This window comes from Onthophagus taurus, chromosome 3, assembly GCF_036711975.1.
Source record: "Onthophagus taurus isolate NC chromosome 3, IU_Otau_3.0, whole genome shotgun sequence".
Lineage (NCBI taxonomy): Eukaryota > Metazoa > Arthropoda > Insecta > Coleoptera > Scarabaeidae > Onthophagus > Onthophagus taurus.
The window spans coordinates 8107409-8131709 of record NC_091968.1 but is presented as its reverse complement, the minus strand read 5'-3'; the positions used below and the strand labels follow the sequence as shown (position 1 = coordinate 8131709).

Sequence of the window (24301 nt, the reverse complement as noted above, 5' to 3'; positions counted from 1 at the left end):
CAATACGGCGGGAAATGGGATGAACTCAAATTCGATGATAAAACAACTACCACAGAAATAATCGATGAAACAACTACTACGGAAATACTGGATGATACAACAACTACAGAAATATCCGACGAAACAACTACTACAGAAATACCTGATGAAACAACTACTACAGAAATACCCGATGAAACAACTACTACAGAAATACCCGATGAAACAACTACTACAGTAAGTTGAATCTTTCACCCTGAAACAGTAAAACACAAAATAATAAAAAAAAAATACGTTTAGTATATTTTACACAAAAAAATATTGGGATTTATCTTAAACACTCATTTTAAACTGTAGTCATCTATTCGGCGTATTTAGAGCTGTCGGTACTTTCTACTATACAAGAAAGAACCTGTATAAAAAATGACGCAATCCGCACCAGATGTGAGATTAGAAGTTTAGTGAAAAGTGTGTGTCGCTGAATTTTGTTATTCAAAAAGGTATCTCTTAAATAAATAGTTATTAGGTGTGAGTTGTAAGCAGCTCCGTGTATTGTGTACAATTTTCAAACATTTCTTATTTTTATCTCGAAAAAAGTTACATTTTGTGTTTGGTACGTAAAAGTACCGTCACAGATATAATATTGAGATTGATGTAAAAATGAGCCAAGCGAATACAGATACGTTTTGGTACTTGAACAAAGCTTCCACTGATGAAGAACTTTTGGTTGAAGCTGAAAAAGTTTGTGTTGAATTAGAAAATCTCCCGTTAGATAATTCTGAACAGACAGACATAGAATATGAAGAAGATGACATTGTTATTACTAGTACTAGTGAGGTGCCTATGCTGGAAGATGAAGAAGAACCAACTAATCAAAATAAGGAAAGTGACACTGAAATGGTAGAAATACGTGGCAAAGAGCCCAAGAAAGAGAACAAGGCAGAAATTGATACAAAATGGAGAAAACCGGAAAAACAGACTGAAATTCCAGGATACGATTATCCAGAGGGAATAATTGGTGATACTTTTGCAACTTGCAATAATCCTACAGATTATTTTCTAACACTGATGGGTAACTGTGTGGAAGATATTACCTTTCAAAGTAATTTGTACGCCACCCAAAGACATAAAACGCTAAACTTAAAAGAAGAAAAGTTGCTGTGTTTCTATACATTTCTTAATGAGTTATCACAGTTTGCCAAGCTATAAACTCTTCTAGAGTAATACTGAAGACTTGGGTGTACCACTTGTGATACGAACAATGACCCGTAACAAGTTTCCGGAGATTTTATCGTATTTGCACGTCAACGACAACAGCATTATTCCTAAGAACAATAAGGATAAACTATACAGGACCCATCCGTATTTTGGAACACTTAACCGTCAGTTGTCCAGTTATTATCATGGCACTAGGCAGTTGGCTGTGGATGAATGTAATTAGCAGTAGTCAGATACGCAGAGCACATTTGCGTTTACTTGTGGCGAATTTTTTTCGTTTGGGGGTGGTTAAAACCGTCTTTAGGAAATGAGTGCAACAAGATCTGGCCACGCTATCTTATAGAGAATAATTTTAGATACAATTAGCAGTAGTCAGATACGCGGAGCACATTTGCGTTTACTTGTGGCGAATTTTTTTTCGTTTGGGGGTGGTAAAACCGTCTTTAGGAAATGAGTTGAACAAAATCTGGCCACGCTATGTTATAGAGCGTAATTTTAGATGCAATTAGCAATAGTCAGATACGCGGAGCATATTTGCGTTTACTTGTGGCGAATTTTTTTCGTTTGGGGGTGGCAAAACCGTCTTTAGGAAATGAGTGCAACAAAATCTGGCCACGCTATCTTGTAGAGGATAATTTTATGTACAATTAGCAGTAGTCAGATAAGCGGAGCACTTTTGCGTTTACTTGTGGCGAATTTTTTTCGTTTGGGGGTGGGAAAACCGTCTTTAGGAAATGAGTGCAACAAAATCTGGCCACGCTATCTTGTAGAGGGTAATTTTATGTACAATTAGCAGTAGTCAGATAAGCGGAGCACTTTTGCGTTTACTTGTGGCGAATTCTTTTTGTTTAGGGGTGGCTAAAACCGTCTTTAGGAATTGAGTGCAACAAGATCTGGCCACGCTATCTCATAGAGAATAATTTTAGATATAATTATCAGTAGTCAGATACGCGGAGCACATTCGTGTTTACTTGTGGCGAATTTTTTTCTTTAGGGGGTGGCTAAAAGCGTCCTTAGGAAATGACTACAAGAAAATCTGGGCACGCTATCTCATAGGGAGTAATTATAGGTATATTTTACAGTCATCAGATCCGCGGAGTACAATCTCGTTTACACGTGAGGATTTTTTTCTTGGGGGTGGCTAAACGCGTCTTCAGGAAATGACCGCAACAAAATCTGACCACTCTATTTCATAAGGGGTAGTTTTAGATACACTTTACAGTAGTCAGATTCGTGGAGCACATTCTCGTTTATGTGGGGTTATACTTTTTATTTTACCTAAAAATGATCGTGTAAAACCAACTTTAGCGCATATTCGGACGTCTTCCGTAAAACGGGTTGCTATGTTTGGCGTGCTGTTTTCACACCGGTTTCTTTTACATAGTTAGTATCTAATATCCTTACTATTTTTTTTCGACCTGCAAGAACCCATTTGGTTCAACATGATATTGGTTTGAAAGAAGAAAAGATTATCAGAACCAAACCATATTCACAATCTCCGAGAAATTATAGACGAAGAAATAGATAAAATGCTTAACTTAGGCGTAATTAAACCAAGTGACAGTTCATATTCTTCCCAGATAATTATAATAGAAATAGAAGGTAAAGAACCAAGACCAGTAATAATACATTACCGACCTTTAAATTCCATTTCGATACCTCAACAACACCCAGTACCTAACATAGAAACTTGTGTGGAACGGTGTAGTAACGCAACACATTTAAGTCTGATAGATGTTGTACGAGTTTATTGGCAAATTAGAATGACTGAGCGTGGAAGTAAATATGCAGCATTTATAACGCATCGAGGAGTATTTGAACCAGTAACTTTGCTATTCGGACTTCAATCCGCTCCATTTTCTTTTCAAAGATTAATGGATAAATTCTGGAAGGTTATAACGAATTTGCCGAACCTTATTTGGATGATGTAGCAGTACATTCAATGACATGGAAAGATCATTTGAAACATTTGCGATTGGTGTTTACAGCTATGCATAAGTCAGGTCTTACAGTAAAGGCAAAGAAATGTGAGTGGAGAAAAGCTCATGTTGTTTATCTGGGATATAACATAAGACAAGGTTATACAACTCTATCTGAAGCAAAAGTAGCTGCAATAAAAGACTTTCGACGGCCAGTAACAAAAAAAGATATTAGCCAAAGATATAGATATTATCCCTCCCTGGAATGGGGGGATTGCCATATTTTGCTAAAATTGATTCCGAAGGCCTTTCCTGAGTGTATTTTGATACCGTTTTAATTCTGGGACACAAAGGGTTAAATGATCTTAATACTTTTTCTTCTCGGTTCAATTCTCCGTTGTGAGCCTAAATAAGTACTCTACTTTTGAACATGCTGTAAACATTCATCCACACAACTGCGGTTTTTAATGCCCTAGGAATTACCGGGGGCGGCCGATGTCTTCGAAAACGGCCTCGTTAGTTTTGTACAAGATCTAATTCCTAAGCCGTGTGTATAGTATCCAGCACCTAAAACGTGTCTATTCCTTGCGTAACAATCAAAATATAAATCTGTGCTGGAAAATGATGTTAAGGATATCTGTTATATTTCCTATATTTCGTCCTCTCTCATCATCGCTGTTAAAGCTTAATTTCCAACCTTTTCGTTTTCAATTTATCCAAACTCAACTTTTCGATCGGTCTGCTTGTCCTCCAGCTTTCTTCGCCCTTTCTAGGCACTCTACCATACAAAAACTCAAATGTATTGGGACTCGGCTAGATGTGGTTGATCATTTACTGAAATAACTAATAACTAGATTACTTCTTTAGAAAAAAATTGGTGCACATCGAAATCTAATTTTAATATTTTTAATTCTTTAGATTTGGCCAAACGGATGTGGCGACGATTATCCCAGCGAAGTTAGTACTTGCTATCTAGAACAAAAAGATGTAACGTACCCATACGAATGTCCCTACAGAGACGTCAAACCATTAAATGAATATAGCAAGCTTGTTGGTCATCTAATCACCACACCAGATAAGAAAATCTGGGCAAACCTTCACGCTCATCCAATTTACGACTACTATCAATGGGCCGAAATCGGAGACGATTATGGAAAATTATTTTCTGGACTTTCAGCTAATGATGGTGAATGTATAGTTTTAACAGGAGAAAACATATTTGACACAGCAAAGTGCGACGATAAAAATACAGCAATATGTGCTTACCCCGTAAGTAGAAACGTGCAAAATTATTGCGAACAATACAATGAGATTTGCAAAACGACAAGTGATTGTCATTGTCTAGCAAGAAAAGGTCTTTATTGTGAGACATCCTGCAATGGGAAAGAAAGCGCATCAGGATGTTCATCTTGTGAAGAAAAATTTGAAAAGTACTCGAATCCGACTATAAATTTAGAATTAAACGAGAAAACAATAATGGTTACGGTTCAAAATATTTTAAAATTATATTTTATAACCAGTACCAACGTTATTTATTGTTACACGGATGTTTTTGAACCTTCAGAGACGTTAATAAAATTAAGATACGTAGACTGGCAACTACAAAATTCAAAAATTTCTGGGGATGTGGCTACTTACACATTTCAAATTAAAAGTAATTTAGGTCCTGGTCAATATTGGTGTGAAGGATTTTTATACCCAGAAATGAATACTATTACTAGCAATAAAATAATAGCAGGAGATGGTAATTACCAGTTTAACTTCGTCTTAAACGTCACGATAAATACTTTATCAACATCCTATCAAAAATTACCATATAATTATCACACAAATACCTTAAAAATCGTTAAAACCTATTTAGATGAAACAAAAATATTCACAATCCGCCCAATTGGAATCTCAGAAAATCATTTAAACAGTCAAAACCCTATCGTTACCATACATATTTCAACAAAACCATCTGAAATAACCGACATCGAAATAATTTACAACGATTTTTTGGATGATTTAGAGAATTTGAAAACCGAAGAAATTGTTTCATACGAATTATCGAGTAGCGAACATTGTCTAACAGATTCAATTTTACTTGGTGAAACTGAATTAATTTGGCCGACGACGAAAATCGGAATGACAGTACCTTCTTTAAATAGTATTCTTGATGAACCTTTAATGAGAACATGCGGTGGAAATTTTCAATACGGCGGGAAATGGGATGAACTCAAATTCGATGATAAAACAACTACCACAGAAATACCCGATGAAACAACTACTACAGTAAGTTGAATTTTTCACCCTGAAACAGCAAAACACTAAATAATAAAAAAAAATGACGTTTAGTATATTTTATACGTTTACACAAAAAAATATTGGGATTTATCTTAAACACTCATTTTAAACTGTAGTCATCTATTCGGCGTATTTAGAGCTGTCGGCACTTTCTACTATACAAGAAAGAACCTGTATAAAAAATGACGCAATTCGCACCAGATGTGAGGTTAGAAGCTTAGTGAAAAGTGTGTTGCTGAATTTTGTTGTTCAAAAAGGTATCTCTTAGATAAATGATTATTAGGTGTGAGTTGTAAGCAGCTTCGTGTATTGTTTACGTATCGCAATTACAATTTTCAAACATTTCTTATTTTTATCCCGAAAAAAGTTACATTTTGTGTTTGGTACGTAAAAGTACCGTCAAGATAATAACAGGTACAGTGGTACCTCGATATACGAGTGCCCTAATAGGAGTGTTTTGAGATACGAGCCGCCGAGCGAGCGATATTTTGTTGTGAGATGAGAGCAAGATTTGAGATACGACGAGGAATCGCACACGTTTTAAACCGGCTTTTCTGGAAAAGGATGCCGAATATGACTTACATAACGGCAGAGGAGAAGACGATGCCAGGACACAAACCCATGAAGGATAGATTAACTCTAGCACTTTGCGCCAATGCGAGTGGCGACTGCAAAATTAAGCCTCTGCTACTATACCATTCGGAAAATCCCAGAGCCTTTAAGTCACATAACATTTTAAAAGAAAAACTGTAAGTTATGTGGAGGGCAAATCCGAAGGCGCAGGTCACCAGGAAATTCTTTGTGGAGTGGATAAACCTGGTGTTTGGCCCTTCTGTTAAAAAAAAATCTACAGGAAAACAACCTACCCATGCAAGCCCTTCTCGTCCTCGACAATGCCCCTGCTCCAAATCTCGAAGATGATTTACTCAAAGAGTACAAGTTTATAAAGGTTCTCTACCCACTGCCCACACCACTGCTATCCTGCAGCCCATAGATCAGCAGGTGATTTCTAATTTTAAGAAGTTGTACACCAAGCACGAAAAATTAGTTTTGAAGAGGAGCCAGAGATGGATCTTGGGAATGTGGGAGAAAGTTGTAGAATTTGTGGATAAAAATCACCCCGAAAAAGTTGCAACTGGTCGTGCATCGGAGTTATTCAACGAAACTTGCCAAACTCATTTCCGCAATATCCTGAAAAGGAGGAAGAAACAAACCTGCTTGGACAGTTTTTTTAAACGATCTGCAGGTGAAAATGAGCAAAGCGTGACGAAAAATCGAAAGATCGACCAGTGACGAAAATTAAGCGCTTCCGTAAGCACTTAACTTTTTCTATTATTATGTTTTTTATAGAATATGTATTTGTTATTTATAAATAAATGTTTCTTCTTGTAAATACATTTTTCTTACGAGCAATTTGACATACGAGCAAGGTTACGGAACGAATTAAACTTGTATGTCAAAGTACCACTGTACAATATTGAGATTGCTGTAAAAATGAGCCAAGCGAATACAGATACGTTTTGGTACGTACTTGAACAAAGCTTCGACTGATGAAAAACTTTTGGTTGAGGCTGAAAAAGTTTGTGTTGAATTAGAAAATCTCCCGTTGGATAATTCTGAACAGACGAAGAAGATGATATTGTTATTACTAGTACTAGAGAGGTGCCTATGCTGGAAGATGAAGAAGAACCAACTAATCAAAATGAGGAAAGTGACACTGAAGTAATAGAAATACGTGGCAAAGAGCCCAAGAAGGAGAACAATGCAGAAATTGATACAAAATGGAGAAAACCGGAAAAAAAACTGAAATTCCAGGATACGATTATCCAGAGGGAATAATTGGTGATATTTTTGCAACTTGCAATAATCCTACACATTATTTTCTAATACTAATGGGTAACTGTGTGAATGATATTACCTTTCAAAGTAATTTGTACGCCACCCAAAGGAACACAACGCTAAGCTTAAAAGAAAAAAAGTTGCTGTGTTTCCTTGGCATAAATGTCTTAATGAGTTATCACAGTTTTCCAAGCTATAAACTCTTCTGGAGTAATACTGAAGACTTGGGTGTACCACTTGTCATACGAACAATGACCCGTAACAGGTTTCCGAAGATTTTATCATATCTGCATGTTAACGATAACAGCATTATTCCTAAGAACAATAAGGATAAACTATACAAGATCCGTTCGTATTTTGAAACACTTAACCGTCAATTCTCCAGTTATTATCATGGAACTAGGCAGTTGGCTGTGGATGAATCCAAGATAATCGTCAAAGGGAGGTCAAGAAAGAAACAATTCAATCCTATGAAGCTCATGAAAAGGGATTATAAGAAAGTGGTGCTTAGCAGATAAGAAAGGGTACATAAATTCGATGTATATCAAGAAAATCTCCTAAAACTGAAGAAAAATTTCAAGATTATGGATTAGGTGAAAGGATTGTGCTTCAACTTACTGAAGATGATTGGAATAGAAATAGACTGATTTATTTCGATAACTTTTTTACAAGTATCAAATTTAGATATAACTTATAACACTTATAACAAATGGAAGGACAGTAAGTGCGTGAAATTTTGTTATAATTTTCATGGAACGGAAGAGATCACCGAAAAAAGGAAGCAGAAGAATGGAACGAAAATTGATGTGCGCTGTTCTTCAGTCGTTGATGATTACAATAAAAACTTATGTTCGGTAAATCATGTCAATCAACTTCGACAAGTGTATGCAGTCGACCGCCGTTCCAAGAAATGGTGGCACCTTTTCTTTGGTTTTAGAGAAATATGCTTCATCAATTCTTTTGTTATACAGGGTCTCTCGTTAAGGAGGCATTTGAGACCCCATGTATATTAAGACTTTTCATCTTAATTTTTGATGTAAACCGGCCCTAGAAGTCTGTCAGCGGTTTTTTGAATCACCCTGTATATTCTGAATGTGAAGAGAAAAGGATGACGCTATTAGATTTTCGTCGTTCTGTAGCTACAGGTCTGATAAATAAATATATAAATTTACTGCTTCCATGAAAATGTCGTAGCGTAAGTTCACCAGCCCAGTTACACAAAAGACGAAAGTACGGCTATTGTTACCGACGACGTATGACTTGGGAACCGAGGTTCGCACTGGATTACTTTTGGAAAAGAAAGAAGAAGGTGTGAAAATTGCTATTCAATCCAGACCCCACTCAAAACGCGAGCAATGTTTATTTATGTTATAATGAAGTGTTGTGAAAAATGGGTTTGCTTTCTTCAAAAATGGGATGTTGTACGAGCTTATTGGCAAATTGGAATGACTGAGCGTGCAAGTAAATATGCAGCATTTATAACGCATCGAGTAACTTTGCCATTCGGACTTCAATCCGCTCCATTTTCTTTTCAAAGATTAATGGATAAAACTCTGGAAGGTTATAACAAATTTGCCGAACCTTATTTGGATGATGTAGCAGAACATTTGCGACTTGTGTTTACAGCTATGCATAAGGCAGTCTTACAATAAAGGCAAAGAAATGTGAGTGGAGAAAAGCTCATGTTGTTTATTTGGGACATAAAATAGGACAAGGTTATAGAACTCCATCTGAAGCAAAAGTAGCTGCAATAAAAGAATTTCGACGACCGGTAACAAAAAAAATATTAGAATCTTTTTAGTGGTAACTGGATATTATAACCATTATCTACGTACCAAATTATGCAGAAATTGTTAGTCCTTTAACAGACGCTTTACGAAAAGGGGCTAAAAGCAAGGTTGAATGCTATAACCAGAAGGAAAATGCATTTAATAATTTAAAAAGAATTAACCAGTAGTAAAGTGTTAAAAGTACCCCATTATAAAAGAGTCCCCATTCTTGGGACACAAATAGAGCTTGCAATACCGGGATCCCGGACAATTTTTGTCCGGTATTAAACCGGTGTTGATGGCAAAATGCCGGTATTTCGGTATTATTTTTATTTAGCGCCCTCGATGGCCAGGGGCGGCCGATGTCTTCGAAAATGGCCGTGCTAGTTTGAAGTTGTGCTGGAAAATGACGTAGAAAATTCTTGTTTGTTATGTGACATTTTAATGTATTTTTTATGTAAGTGACATTTTTTGACGTTTCATTAAAAAAATGCTAGCTGTAGGCGACCGATCGAAAACAGCCGTGCTTGTTTAAAGCTGTGCTGGAAAATGATGTTAACCAAACAGAAATCTGTTATCTATCTTATGTCCGTACTAACCTAATTTTTTCAAGTGACATTTTTTGATCAGTATGAATACCATTTACAAAAAATATCATTTTGCACTCTGACAGAATGTTGAAGATAACGAAGACTAAACCTTTGATGACGACAACTTAATGTTCGTGTTCAATAAATTTGTCATACCTAACCAACAATACAACACTCTCTGCATACAACTATTTTTGGAGTTGTTACTCCATAATGGTGTTTCAGGTCAGTTTGATTCGTGTAGTGTCCCACCAAGTATAACAGTAGTATGATAAATCTGACAAACTACCAAGACCCATTATGTTAAAGTTTCTTTCTTGAATCTGCCCCTTTTCAGAAAATTCCAAAGCAGGAATTCGAAAGAATTCCACAAAGCTTCAGATGATGAAGTGTAATTTTATTTTTTGACGAGGCAGTGAAGTTGAACCTTTGGACCAAGTGAAAGACAACAAAACAATAATGGTATCCAGACCTTTAAGTTTATTGGTACTTTGTACAGATTCCTAATATCTTTCCATTTTTTGATTATCTTCTCAGATTCTGTATGTTATGCTTTGTTGCCAATCTAAATATACAGGTGTTTCGGTGACTCGGGGAACAAATGTAACCACATGTACTAGAGTGAAAATGATGACGATTCATGTAAAAAAAATTAGTAAAAGTCCTCAAATTGCAAAGATACAGGCCATCAAAGTTAGGAAATTTTAACACATTTTTCTAAATATCTTAAACACTATTTATGGTAAAGCGTTGAAATTTGGTACAGTATAAACTAATATCACGTAAAATCATTAGGCAATTTTTGAGTTGGATCGGTACGCGAGAACAATGCTATACAGGCTGTTCCTAAAGTTTGTTTGCTCAGAATTTTTTTATTCTATCCTAACCCTACATTTATTTTTACAGTTTCTAATAGCAAATTTAGTTTAGAAACTTTTATCGTTCTTAGAGAATATTCTTAAACCCACCGTTTTCGTATTAAATGCAAAAATGTTAAGCTCCGAATTCAATAACACTAAAAAAATTAATAAATTAATAATCTGACTTGGCAATGACAAGTGAAAATCGAACTGAGCTGCCATAACTATTATGTATGCAACATATCCAAGTGTAGATTTAGCTAAATCACATTTTTAATTTGTTTTATTTGGTTTAATAAAAGACTCCAAAAACAATAAATTAAAAATCAACAAAAAATAACGATAACACTAACAAATAATAAAAAAAGTACATAAAATAACAGGACAAGTAATAAAAAATACTAAAGGAAATGTTCAAAAACTTAGATTTCTTTTTTTAGTGCTATTATTGAAATTGGAACCCAACATTTTTGCATTTAACACGAAGTATAGCATTCTTCCCGCGGACCGATCCAAATCATAAATTGCCTAACGATTTTACATTACATTGAATTATACTGTACCAAATTTTGGCGTTCTACTGTAAATAGTGTTTAAGATATTTGGAAAAATGTGTTAAAATTTCTTAACTTTGATGACCTGTATCTTTGAAATTTGAAGACTTTTACTAATTTTTTTTTTACATGAATCGCCGTCATTTTCACTCTAGCATATGTGATTAAATTTGTTCCCCGAGTCACCGAAACACCCTGTATAGTAGGAATTAAGGGAAAAAATCTTACAGTTAGATATATCTAGTGATTGTATTATTTAGTAATTTAGTGAGTAAACTTTTTTATAGTAATACCGGCATCCCGGTTTTCAAAATTTTGAATACCGAATACCGGTATTGAGATTTTGGTCCGGTATTGCAAGCCCTAGACACAAAGGCTTAAACGATCTTGATTATATTTTTTCTTCTCGACTCAATTCTCCATTGTGAGTCTAAATAAGCACCCTACTTTTGACATGCCTTGGTTAACGCCTTGGTAACAAGTCTCGCCTTGGTTAACAAATTATAAAACTTTGGGGAAAAAATGTAATTGTTATTATTTAACAATATCTCATTTGTAAAACTTCAAGCGAGAAGGCATCTCGCTTGAAACAACTACAAAATGTTAACTTGGCAGACTTTGATGACGTCAGCCGCCCGTAAGTATCATTTGGTGATACTGATTCATCCACAACTGCGAGTAGAGATCGAATTCAAGGTTCTCAATGTCCTAGCGATTGCCGGGGGTGGGAGGATTTCTCGGAAAACGGCTTTGTTAGTTTTGCGTAACAATCAAAATACAAAGCTGTGCTAGAAAATGATGTTAAGGATTTCGTCCTCCCTCATCATCGCTGTTAAAACTTATTTCTAGGCACTCTACAATACAAAAACTTAACAAAAACTCAAATTATCTCTGCGCATCCAATGTTATTAATATTTCGTAATTTGTCTTTAGTATTCAACGTTGAATTGTATTGGGATTCAGCTAGATGTGATCATTTACTGAAATAACCAATGAGGGTTTATAGTACAAACTGACTACTTTTGTAATTAAGAAAAATTGTGAATAAACAATATTTAGAAGAAGTCGTTTAATTTCTTCATTAACAACATCGACGAGAAAAAGAATCGTAATAAAAGAAAAAACTGTTTTTCTAAATATCGTAATGTGATTTAGCTAAAGCAAGTATTACTTATTTACTAACGTAATAAAAAATGTATTATTTTTATATTAGCAACAAAAATTTTTGTATACTGCAACATCACTAAAATATATTTTAATGCCTGACGGTACTCTCAAGTACCATTATCCCCCTAGAATGGGGGGATTGCCATATTTTGCTAAAATTGATTCCAAAGGCCTTTACTGAGTGTATTTTGATACCGTTTTAATTCTGGGACACAAAGGGTTAAATGATCTTGATACTTTTTCTTCTCGACTCAATTCTCCGTTGTGAGCCTAAATAAGTACTCTACTTTTGAACATGCTGTAAACATTCATCCACACAACTGCGGTTTGTAATGCCCTAGGAATTACCGGGGGCGGCCGATGTCTTCGAAAACGGCCGTGTTAGTTTTGTACAAGATCTAATTCCTAAGCCGTGTGTATAGTATCCAGCACCTAAAGCGTGTCTATTCCTTGCGTAACAATCAAAATATAAATCTGTGCTGGAAAATGATGTTAAGGATATCTGTTATATTATATTTCCTATATTTCGTCCTCTCTCATCATCGCTGTTAAAGCTTAATTTCCAACCTTTTCGTTTTCAATTTATCCAAACTCAACTTTTCGATCGGTCTGCTTGTCCTCCAGCTTTCTTCGCCCTTTCTAGGCACTCTACCATACAAAAACTCAAATGTATTGGGACTCGGCTAGATGTGATTGATCATTTACTGAAATAACTAATAACTAGATTACTTCTTTAGAAGAAAATTGGTGCACATCGAAATCTAATTTTAATATTTTTAATTTTTTAGATTTGGCCAAACGGATGTGGCGACGATTTTCCCAGCGAAGTTAGTACTTGCTATCTAGAACAAAAAGATGTAACGTACCCATACGAATGTCCCTACAGAGACGTCAAACCATTAAATGAATATAGCAAGCTTATTGGTAATCTAATCACCACTCCAGAAAAGAAAATCTGGGCAAACCTTCACGCTCATCCAATTTACGACTACTATCAATGGGCCGAAATCGGAGACGATTATGGAAAATTATTTTCTGGACTTTCAGCTAATGATGGGGAATGTATAGTTTTAACAGGAGAAAACACATTTGATACAGCAAAGTGCGACGATAAAAATACAGCAATATGTGCTTACCCCGTAAGTAGAAACGTTCAAAATTATTGCGAACAATACAATGAGATTTGCCGAACGACAAGTGATTGTCATTGTCTAGCAAAAAAAGGTCTTTATTGTGAGACATCCTGCAACGGGAAAGAAAGCACGTCAGGATGTTCATCTTGCGAAGAAAAATTTGAAAAGTACCCGAATCCGACTATAAATTTAGAATTAAACGAGAAAACAATAATGGTTACGGTTCAAAATATTTTAAAATTATATTTTATAACCGAAAGCAACGTTATTTATTGTTACACAGACGTTTTTGAACCTTCAGAGACATTAATAAAATTAAGATACAAAGACTCAGAACTAAAAAATTCAAAAATTTCTGGGGATGTGGCTACTTACCAATTTCAAATTAAAAGTAATTTAGGTCCTGGTCAATATTGGTGTGAAGGATTTTTGTACCCAGAAATGAATACTATAACTAGCAATAAAATAATAGCAGGAGATGGTGATTACCAGTTTAACTTCGTCTTAAACGTCACGATAAATACTTTATCAAAGTCCTATCAAAAATTACCATATAATTATCACACAAATACCTTAGAAATCGTTAAAACCTGTTTAGATGAATCAAAAATATTCACAATTCGACCAATTGAAATCACACAAAATTACTTAAAGAATCAAAAACTTAACGTTATATTACACATTTCAACAAAACCATCCGAAAATGATCTCGAAACTATTTACAACGATTTCTTAAAGGATTTGGAAAGTTTGAAACGCGATGAAATCGTTTCATACGAATTATCTAGTAGTAAATTTTGTTTAACAGAAACAGTTTTTTTAAAAGGAACTGAAATAGTTTGGCCAACGAAAGAAATCGGAACCACAACAACCCCTTTAGATATCATTTTAAAACCAAACGGCGAACCTTTAACGAGAACTTGCCATGGGGATTTCCAATACGGTGGAAAATGGGATGAAGTCGATTACAAGGATATAAACATAGATGAAGATCAAGAAATACCCGATTCAACAACAACCTTACACGAATTATTCTCATCGAATAAAACATCTAACGAAAAAAATGAAGTTTTATATGATATCTTATCAACGGAATCAGATTTCACTTCATATGATGTTCATTTGGTCGCTGAAATTTTCCATCAAATTGTTACACCGAATGACGATTTCGATTTGGAGCGATTAGTTGCTAATTTAAATATGGTTACGAAAATGAATCGAAACACTTTGGCTGAATCTCAATTAAAATTAAACTCAACAGATTCGCTGTTATACAATTTTGATGTTGCGCTAAAAGGTGGTTATTCAGCCCTAATTATTAAAGAAAACATCATTTTACAAATAGTCGATTTGAAAAAAAGTGGAATCATCGGATTAGGTCTGTATAAAGAAAACAATAAATTTAAACCAGTCAGTTTACATAAAAACATTACAATCGACACAATTCCAAGAAGAAATTTAATTTTTGCAACTTTCATCCCACCGGAACTCTTAAACGAAATCATAAAATCATCAGCGGGAGATCAAAGAAATTTAGTAACAACAATTTATTTAAACGATGCCCTTTTTAATGACCCCGATACAAATAAAAAAGTGGGTTACGTTTTAAGCATCTTTATAGTTGGTTTTAACTCGATCTCTTTGGATTACGAAATCCCGATTATTTTCGAAAATAGTTACGACGTAAATATTGAAAAGAATAAAGCTACGATAAACTGTGCATTTTGGAATTACGGAATTGATCAGGAAACTTGGGCGGGGTTTTTCGGATATTGGAAAATCGATGAAACCGTAAATTTCGATACAACAACAAAAACATGCCAATTTTCACACATGACACATTTCGCTTTATTAGTCGGAGCTGAAGATGACATCGTTACGAATTATTTAGCGTCAATCGGGGCCGCTTTAACATTAATAAGTGTGTTGTTGATTTTTTTAACCGCAATATTTTCGAAAACCTGGCGAGATGCAGCTGGAACAAAAATTTTATTAAATTTTTCAGCTGCAATCGCTTTACAAATGATTATTTTAGTCGGATTAAGCATATTAAAAGAACAACCATATTTAATTTGTACAATTTTAGGAATTTCACTACATTACGTGGTTATTTCGCAATTTTGTTGGGCCTTAATAATAAGTTATTTACAATATCGTAAGTTTGTTCGAGTTTTAGTAAACGAGCCGAATTCAATCGTTATAAAATGTTCGGTATTCGCTTGGGGAACAGCAATAATCCCCGTTTTAATTTCAGCTTACCTCAATATTGACAATTACACTTACGAAAATCTTTGTTATCCATCCGGTTATTATTTGTATTTCGGTTTATATCTCCCCATTATTATAATTGTATCCATCAACGTTTCAATGTTCGTAATCATTTTTCAAAATGTTTTAAATAAAAAATCGAATGCGTTCGGAACCGAAACGAATATAATTTTGTTACGAATCAAATTAGGCGTGATTTTATTCTTTTTAATGGGATTTTCGTGGATTTTCGGCTTGATCGGTTCGTTTTTAAATTCAAATATTTTGTTATATGTATTCTGTTTCACAACAGGCATTCAAGGAGTGGTTTTATATGTTTATTTTGTCGTTTGGAACAAAGGTGCACGAAGAATGTGGACGAAACATTTCTCTAAAAACAGCGGAAATGCGTCAGAAAGCGAAAATGATCAGAAAACTTGTTCCACTTCGCATTCCGATTTCAACAAGAGACATTAACATATTTCATTAAAAATTTGGATTTAATACGTTGTGTTGTGTTTTGTAAGAATTAAATAATAAATATTCTTACCTGTAAATGTAGTAGATTTAATGTTGAAACCGCTATGCATTCTTTATCTCTATTTATTGGGAATCCTACCGAACCTGTTGTATTGGAATTCTCGCAAACGACCTCTAATAATTGATCTAATAACCTAAATAATAAAAAAAAGATATATTAAATGAATACAAACAGTAAAAGTAGAATTAAAAACTTTCAGATTTAGCTGTACGTCTCTTAAGACGGCTTAAGTTTAAATAAAACATTGTATTTTTACCTAAATGTATTTTCTGTGAGATCCATAACAAATGGAATGTGAACTTGCGGAATGGAACGAGCAACATTGGACCACGCAAAACTTTGAACAGGACCGCAACAAATCCCAATTACTTTCTGCCCCTTTAACGACCCAATCAACCTCGGTTGTTGCACATACAACTCTTGACTGTCGCAAACTTGTTTGTGCTCGTTTTTACCCCAACCGAAAATTTCCCCTTCATCCGATAGAGCCAAAACGTGACCAAAACCCAAACTTATCGACACTATCTTTTTATCTAAAAACAATTTCTTTTAATATAAAATTTTGCAATACAAAACAATAAATACCTTCTAAACTTTCAACTAATTCGGGATACCTAACATGATCATCAGTGAAATGTCCCAATCTCCACCCTTCGCCTTTACCCCACGTAAAAACCTTCCCCTCACTTGATAACGCGACGCTAAATTGCCCCCCGCAATAAACTTCGGTGATATTAAAATTTTGAAGCCTCTCAACTAATCGTGGAATTTTCGACCCATCCGAACCGCCTCTCCCCAACTTTCCATAATCGCCATCACCCCAACTATAAACATTCCCCTGACTTGTAATACACACGGTATGCGCATCTCCAGAACCACAAGCAACTTTCACCACTCGGTGTTCTTGAAGCGCAGCCACTGCTGTTGGTAAAAAGCAATCTTCCGATGTTCCGTGTCCTAAACGTCCAAAATTTCCTCTTCCCCACGTGTATAAAATCCCGGATGTTGAAATAGCAGCGCTGTATGTACCTCCACATTGAACATCAATGATATCTTTTCCGCGTAGTGCTTCAATTAGGGTCGGTTCATCTTTCGAGGCGTTATCTCCGTGACCTAAACGGCCGCCATCACCATTTCCCCAGGAATAAACCGCAGAATCTTTCGTTAAAGCCATAAAGTGTTTCCCTTCGGTGTGTGCAGCTATTTTAATCACTTCTTTATCTTGAAGGGTTTCGATCAACTGAGGACATGGTGGCGATTCGGATGAGAAATAAACGAAATAAACTTTTCCGTCATGTGTTAGCGCTAAGAGGATCGTTTCGGAACAACAAAGCTGTTTTATATTTAAATCGGAGATTGTGTCGAACGCTTGGGGAATTATTGACGGTTTCCAGGTTAACCAACCCCAACCCCATACTTTTCGAGAATTACATTCGTTCATCTATAAAATAATTACATAAAATAAATGTTTTAAATTAATTTTTTTTTTCAATTTTAAATTAAAAAAATATGTGGTTGAAGTTAGATTCAGATTCGAATATGAAGCGGATTCAGATTCGTTTTTTTTTACAATCAACCAGACAAATACTTATAATGAGTATTAAATAATTATTTTTCTTGACATTTAGAGGGTGTAGCACCCTGGAACTATATAAGAAAATTCATTTTACCTTTCTAGTACCCATATACGAAAGGACATACAAAAATTTAGAGGTGGGGGTGGAAGGTGAAAATTAGATAAAATTTTTTTCTCAAAATCTAGTTTTGTGTAGTACCTTGTTCATACAATGTAAATCATTATTAGGGCACGGAACTTTTGTAACAAAACGATACGATTTCCCCCCTCTACTCGTTTTCAGCAGAAAATTTCATACAAAAGTTGTTCTAAATTAAATTCTAAAACAATTTTCTCAATAAAAAATATATAAAACTAGATATATAAAAATTTTTTTGACGTTGTTCTTAATTATTGATCAAATCAAAAATTTTGATTAACAATATTTGTTTAGAATTACTTCAGGAACAGTGTTTATTAATAAAATTTTTTGCTAACTTGAAATTTTAATTTCCCTCTGAATAGTATGCTATCAAAATTAATTATCTCGATAATTATTGTTTTTATCAAAAAATGTTTTAAATAAAATTTGTTTCAATTTCGATTTTGCGTCAATTATCTTAATAAAAAAATTTTACATCTCTATTAATTAAGCATCTAAGTATAATTATGTATAAAAACGGAAAAAGTATTATTTTGAGGTTATCTCCTTAATTATTGATTAAATCAAAAAAAATTGTTGACAAAGTTTGTTTAGAATTGTTTCGGGAACAATTTTTGTTAACACAATTTTTTTCTGACTTGAAATTTTAATTTCCCACTGAACAGTATGCTACAAAAATTAATATTTTTGAGGTTATATCCTTATTGTTGATTTAATCAAAAAATGTTGTTAACAAAATTGGTTTAGAATTACTTCAGGAACAGTATTTGTTAATACAATTGTCTGCTAACTTGAAATTTTAATTTCCCACTGAACAGTATGCTGTTCTTTTAATCAAGATTTTTTTCAGCGGACGCCACTGAGAACGAGTGGAGGGAGGAAATCGTATCGTTTTGTTACAAAAGTTCCGTGCCCTGATCATTATAAACGGTTTATGGAAAAAACGGAAAAATCATAAAATAAGGGGCGTTCCATTTAAAATTTTTTAAAACTAATTCAATTTTTGACCACCCGTATAAGATACTCTGATACAACAAATGACAATCTATTTGACAGCATCTGAAGAGTAATCGTGCCAATTTAGAGCTTTTTTGAATGAACGTTGGATGGGATATGGGGTTTTAAAGAGCATGGTGAAATTTGCCAAAAAAAACTTAAAATCAAAATAACTCGAAAACGAAGAACGCTAGGTACCAATAACTTTTATGGAAGTCAACCTATTTTTTTACGTACAATTAAAAGGTGTAATAAAAACTATAGCATTCCATTTAAAATAACGAAGTTATGGTCTACTTCCGGTAGACCGGAAAATAAATATTAAATATTACCCATCCCATATTGACATTTTACCCTCCAAGGGGTAATTACCCACAGGTTAAGAACCACTGGTCTAGAGCAATTTTATGAACAGATAAACTTTGTTTTTTCTTAATTTTTGTTAAAATTTCCATAAAATCAATAGTTTTTTATAGTTATAATTCGTAGAACTCGAGTAAAGACGTTATTTTTCAAAGAGAACTCGCTTTTTTTTTTTGAAATAAGTTGACAATTTTTTGAAGATTTCATTCGATAAAATTAGTCCAACTTAATTTTTTACATAGATATACAGGGTGTATCTAAGTTGTTGCGAAAGATTTTAAGGAGTGATTTTTCAACGAAAATTAGGGGGTCTTTCATATAACTTTTTGGTCAAAACCACTTCCCCTCCAAGTTACAGCCCTCTAAAATTAGGGGAAAAAATTATTTTTCTTTAATAAATACACTATGGAGGAATTTGGAAGAATGAAATTTAGGGTTGATTTATTAAAAATCAACCCCTATAATATTTTGCATCAGAATGTGTTTACGTTTTTCTCTTTAAAAACTTGATATTCAATGTTTTAAAAATTTAAGACCCAACTTTGGAGGCCTATAACTCCTCAGGGGTACAACTTAGTATAGAGATAAGTTGCGTTAAATCATCTTAATTTCTTGTCCACTACATATCCCTGCTCTGTGTCGGTTCTTATGTGAATCACCCTGTATATTGACACACTATGTCCATAAACGACTATTTCTAGGGAATTCGCCGAATAAATGCGTCTAAACTGGTTTCTGATAATATGAAAGATAATGTAATCCTTATATCTCATCAATCATTCCAATGGTGTGTTTTTGCACCATTAATGTTTCAAGACGTATTTTCAGAATTCATATTTTTATTTCGCGTTTCAAGATATATATGAGGAAAATATGCACTAAAAACTTGCAAATGTCAAAATTTTTAAGAATTTTATACACTAAAAATAGTTTTATTTCTATTGTATATTTTGAACAGAAATGTTCAATAGAAAAGAAATGATGCAAATATGGTTTAAATATCAAGAATTATGAAATATTTTGATATGTATAGCCTAACAACCTTATAGTGTTAGCTAGCACCTTGAAATCTGGTAATGTATGGCTGGAAAATAATTTTAAAAACGCTGGTGCGTTTTCACACCAGTGGGACTAAATGCGTTAAATAGAGGTATTCAATACGCAACTTTTTTGTCTCTTGTCATTTTCTCTTAAAATTGTTAGTTTGAAAAAAATAAAATAATACACAGACTCAGGCGAATTAATTCAGAGATTGGTTATTAGTAGTCAAAAAATGAAGTTATGTCAAATTGATCTCAGCATTATTTTTTTTTTTGTGATCAAACTAAAAATTTGTTAGTTGTAAAATGTCAAGAGATAAGAAAGTTGCAGATTTTTTCCCTTAACTTTAGAAAGATATAACTTGGAGAAGAGGTTTTGACCAAAAAATTGTATGAAAGACCACCTTAATTTTCGCTGAAAAAATCACCCCTTAAAATCTTTCGCATTAATTTAGAACTTTTGTAACAAAACGATACGATTTGCCCCCTCCACTCGTTCTCAGAAAATCTTGATTAAAAGAACAGCATACTGTTCAGTGGGAAATTAAAATTTCAAGTTAGCAAAAAATTGTATTAACAAACACTGTTCCTGAAGTAATTCTAAACAAATTTTGTTAACATTTTTTGATTAAATCAACAATAAGGATATAACCTCAAAAATATTAATTTTTGTAGCATACTGTTCAGTGGGAAATTAAAATTTCAAGTCAGAAAAAAATTGTGTTAACAAAAATTGTTCCTGAAACAATTCTAAACAAACTTTGTCAACAATTTTTTTTTGATTTAATCAATAATCAAGGAGATAACCTCAAAATAATAATTTTTCCGTTTTTATACATAATCATACTTATATGCTTAATTAATAGAGATGTAAAATTTTTTTATTAAGATAATAGATTCAAAATCGAAATTGAAACAAATTTTATTTAAAACATTTTTTGATAAAAACAATAATTATCGAGATAATTAATTTTGATAGCATACTATTCAGAGGGAAATTAAAATTTCAAGTTAGCAAAAAATTTTATTAACAAACACTGTTCCTGAAGTAATTCTAAACAAATATTGTTAATAAAAATTTTTGATTTGATCAATAATTAAGATCATAACGTCCAAAAAATTTGTATATATCTATTTTTATATATTTTTTATTGAGAAAATTGTTTTAGAATTTAATTTAGAACAACTTTTGTATGAAATTTTCTGCTGAGAACGAGTGGAGGGGGGAAATCGTATCGTTTTGTTACAAAAGTTCCGTGCCCTACTTATAACTGAAAAACTAAGCAAGCTAACATCAAGGTGATGAAAAAATATAAAAGGTCATAAAAAAAAAAGTTTGGACTGAGAACGCCAAACCCTTTGGAGATTTTACCATAATGTCTATTGCATTATGTAATAGATAGATAGAAGATGATTTATACATTATTGAAAGCAGCTGTCATGTTTTTTCAAAAAAAATTAATATCTCAAAAATGACTCAACTTATATAGGGTATGTAACAATTGGTCTAAAATTGAACAAAGATTACAAAAATGTAATAAAATACAGGGCGTTCCATTTGAATTATGAAAATGGTCACCACTTTAAATTTTTGTATGTCCTTTCGTATACAGGTACTAGAAGGGTTAAATCAATTTGTTATATAGTTCCAGGGTTTACACTCTCTGAATGTTAAGAAAAATAATTATTTAATACTCGTTTTAAGTATCTGTCTGGTTGACTGTAAAAAAACAAATCTGATTCTAACTTCAACCACATAAAAAAATCACTTTTAACCTTATTAAAAGATTGTGATGGTAAATGTGGTGTTGCCAATCGATCCAAATGAGCTAATAAAAGCACAGCCGCTTGACGGACGTCAATTTCCTCCTCAACAACTTCCGCGACATCCAAATACTTCAATAGTAATTGATTACAATTTAACAATTCATTTTTTTCATCGCCCAACATAGAATCGATAGGTTTTTCAGGCGATATCTCTTCAAATCGTCGAAGAAACGAAAATATTGGAGCTGTTACTGACACCAAAACCGAACGATTATCATTGGAATAATTTTTTTTCTCCCACAACTGTAACAGCAAAAGTACACAATCTAAAACGCTGCTCAACGTTCCTTTTTGCAAAGCTAACTCTAAAAGGAGATTTAAAGAGACGTGTTGATCTTGAAGGGGAACTTCACAAAATTGGCGATTATTTGTTATCTCTCTAAAAATTAAATTTATATAACAAATAAAATTATTTTGAATAAAATTTTATTTTACCCTGTAACAACTTGTCTTAAAAACTTCACCGATCTATCAACAACTTCAAGCCAAACGGCCGAAACTTGACCCTCATCAAACAAGCTAGCAACCGGAAGTAATTGTAAAGCTTCAAGAGATTCTGATAAAAGCTCGCCGCATAAATCGACATCTTCACCCAACCTCCAAGCTCGTTTTAAAAATGCAAATGAAAAATTAAGAGCTGCTCTTGATCCAACCCTTGCAAGACTTGAAGCAGGATCTGCATTTACGATTATTTTGCGTTTTAAAGATGAAATTTTTGGGGTGGACGGTTGATCGGCTGCGCTCGGGCGCTTACTTCCTGCCCCATTCAGTTTATTTTCGTTTGATGTCACTCGACTGAACGCCTCAAAATAACGTCGGAAGATTGTTAACCTTTGTTGAAGGCGAGTTAATGATAGGCAAGTTGAAGAAACGTCGAGAGAAAGACGCTTTTGTTCATGATTAAGGCTGATTATGAATGATTTTAATTGTTCATGAGCTAAAATTTAAAAAAATAAGAATCAAACCAATATAAAATGAATTAAAATTACTTGGCTGGGGTCCCCAAGTCCAAGAATCCAACAAAAACTGCGGTGTTGGTGGTACTTTTTTAGCATCTTGCTTCCCTAACGATTCCTCAGCATCTAATCCTTTACATGGTTGACAATTACATCCACTTTGTGGCCCACAAATTCCATCACAACATGTGCAAGTTAAAACCTATAAAAAATTGTTGGTAATTTCATTTAAATCATTCGCGTTTTTGAAACTTACCCGTAATCCGCAATAATATTTCCCCCGTTCACCTTTCCTAGAAATAACACCCGCACTATTCAATAATCCATCAGAAAAAGGCCCCGTCAATTCCCCATCCCTAACCAACCCATTCCATAACTCGCTTAGACCTTGTTGCGATCCAAACGCAGCGCGAAGATCAGTTTTAAGCCATTTCGGATCAAGTCGAGGTTGAGCCCTCAGTTTCGTCTCAATGTGAGACATTTTTTCTTTTATTATTTCCGGGCCCTTTTCACATCAATTCGAGAACGACGATCGACATACACCCGAACAGCGACATTTCGACGAAAGACAACCGGCACTCGATTAGTAAAACCGCACCTTTCACTTATCACGCGACGAACTCGTTGGTACGATTCAAAAAAACTCGAATAATTTCGGCATTTCTTTCGTACGTTTCGTTTCGTTGAGTTTTCTTTGACGTTTTCTTACTTTTTGACAGTTGTTGTTAATACTGTTGTTAGGACAAAGATGGCGCTATAAGTAGAATGAAATGGAGACAAGAAATAGAAAGATTTGATTGGTGGATTGAAATAGATATAAAATTGATTAATTAATTTGAATTAATTGGATTATTTTAAACAAATTCTTTTAAATGCGAATTGTGCGTGTTTTGATTAATGATTTATTTAGAGAATTGAATAATATAGAAAAGGAAAAAGTAATTAATTAATTTATGTTTAATTTTAAATTTATTACACAAAAATTAATAAAAAACGGATTTACTGAGTTATTGAAGAATAATTTAATGAAATATATGCTTATTGTGATATTTGTATGAAAATATTTTAAACAACGAATTAACGCCATCTATTAGCGATGTTGAGTAAACCGTAGGTAAACACCGCGAAATTTAAAGAAACGTCAAAATATTCTATTTATAACCTAGCTTAAAGTTCAAGTTGAACGGTGTTTATGTATTGAAAAATCAATTTTGTACGTTTCAGTTAGAAAAAAGTAATAAATAGTAAAAAAATCGGACCGAATTCGGGGTTGTGATCTCTTTGAGACCCCCCAATTCG

At 33.7% G+C, this 24301-nt stretch overlaps 1 protein-coding gene across 2 annotated transcripts in view; it reads right to left on the bottom strand.

Annotated features, from left to right (window-relative positions):
* Window positions 1–23728, bottom strand: part of LOC111415845 (E3 ubiquitin-protein ligase HERC2) — a 101758-nt gene extending 78030 nt beyond the window's left edge. For both annotated transcript variants that reach the window (XM_023047727.2, XM_023047728.2), the window contains exons 1-7: window positions 23259–23728; window positions 23036–23204; window positions 22482–22983; window positions 21996–22425; window positions 16688–17543; window positions 16359–16635; window positions 16112–16235 (exon numbers count right to left, since the gene is read on the bottom strand). In XM_023047727.2, coding sequence (XP_022903495.2) covers window positions 16112–16235; window positions 16359–16635; window positions 16688–17543; window positions 21996–22425; window positions 22482–22983; window positions 23036–23204; window positions 23259–23483 — 2583 coding nt within the window. In that variant the 5' untranslated portion in view covers window positions 23484–23728. The remainder of the gene's footprint in view (window positions 1–16111; window positions 16236–16358; window positions 16636–16687; window positions 17544–21995; window positions 22426–22481; window positions 22984–23035; window positions 23205–23258) is intronic.
* Between the last annotated feature and the right edge of the window lie 573 nt (window positions 23729–24301).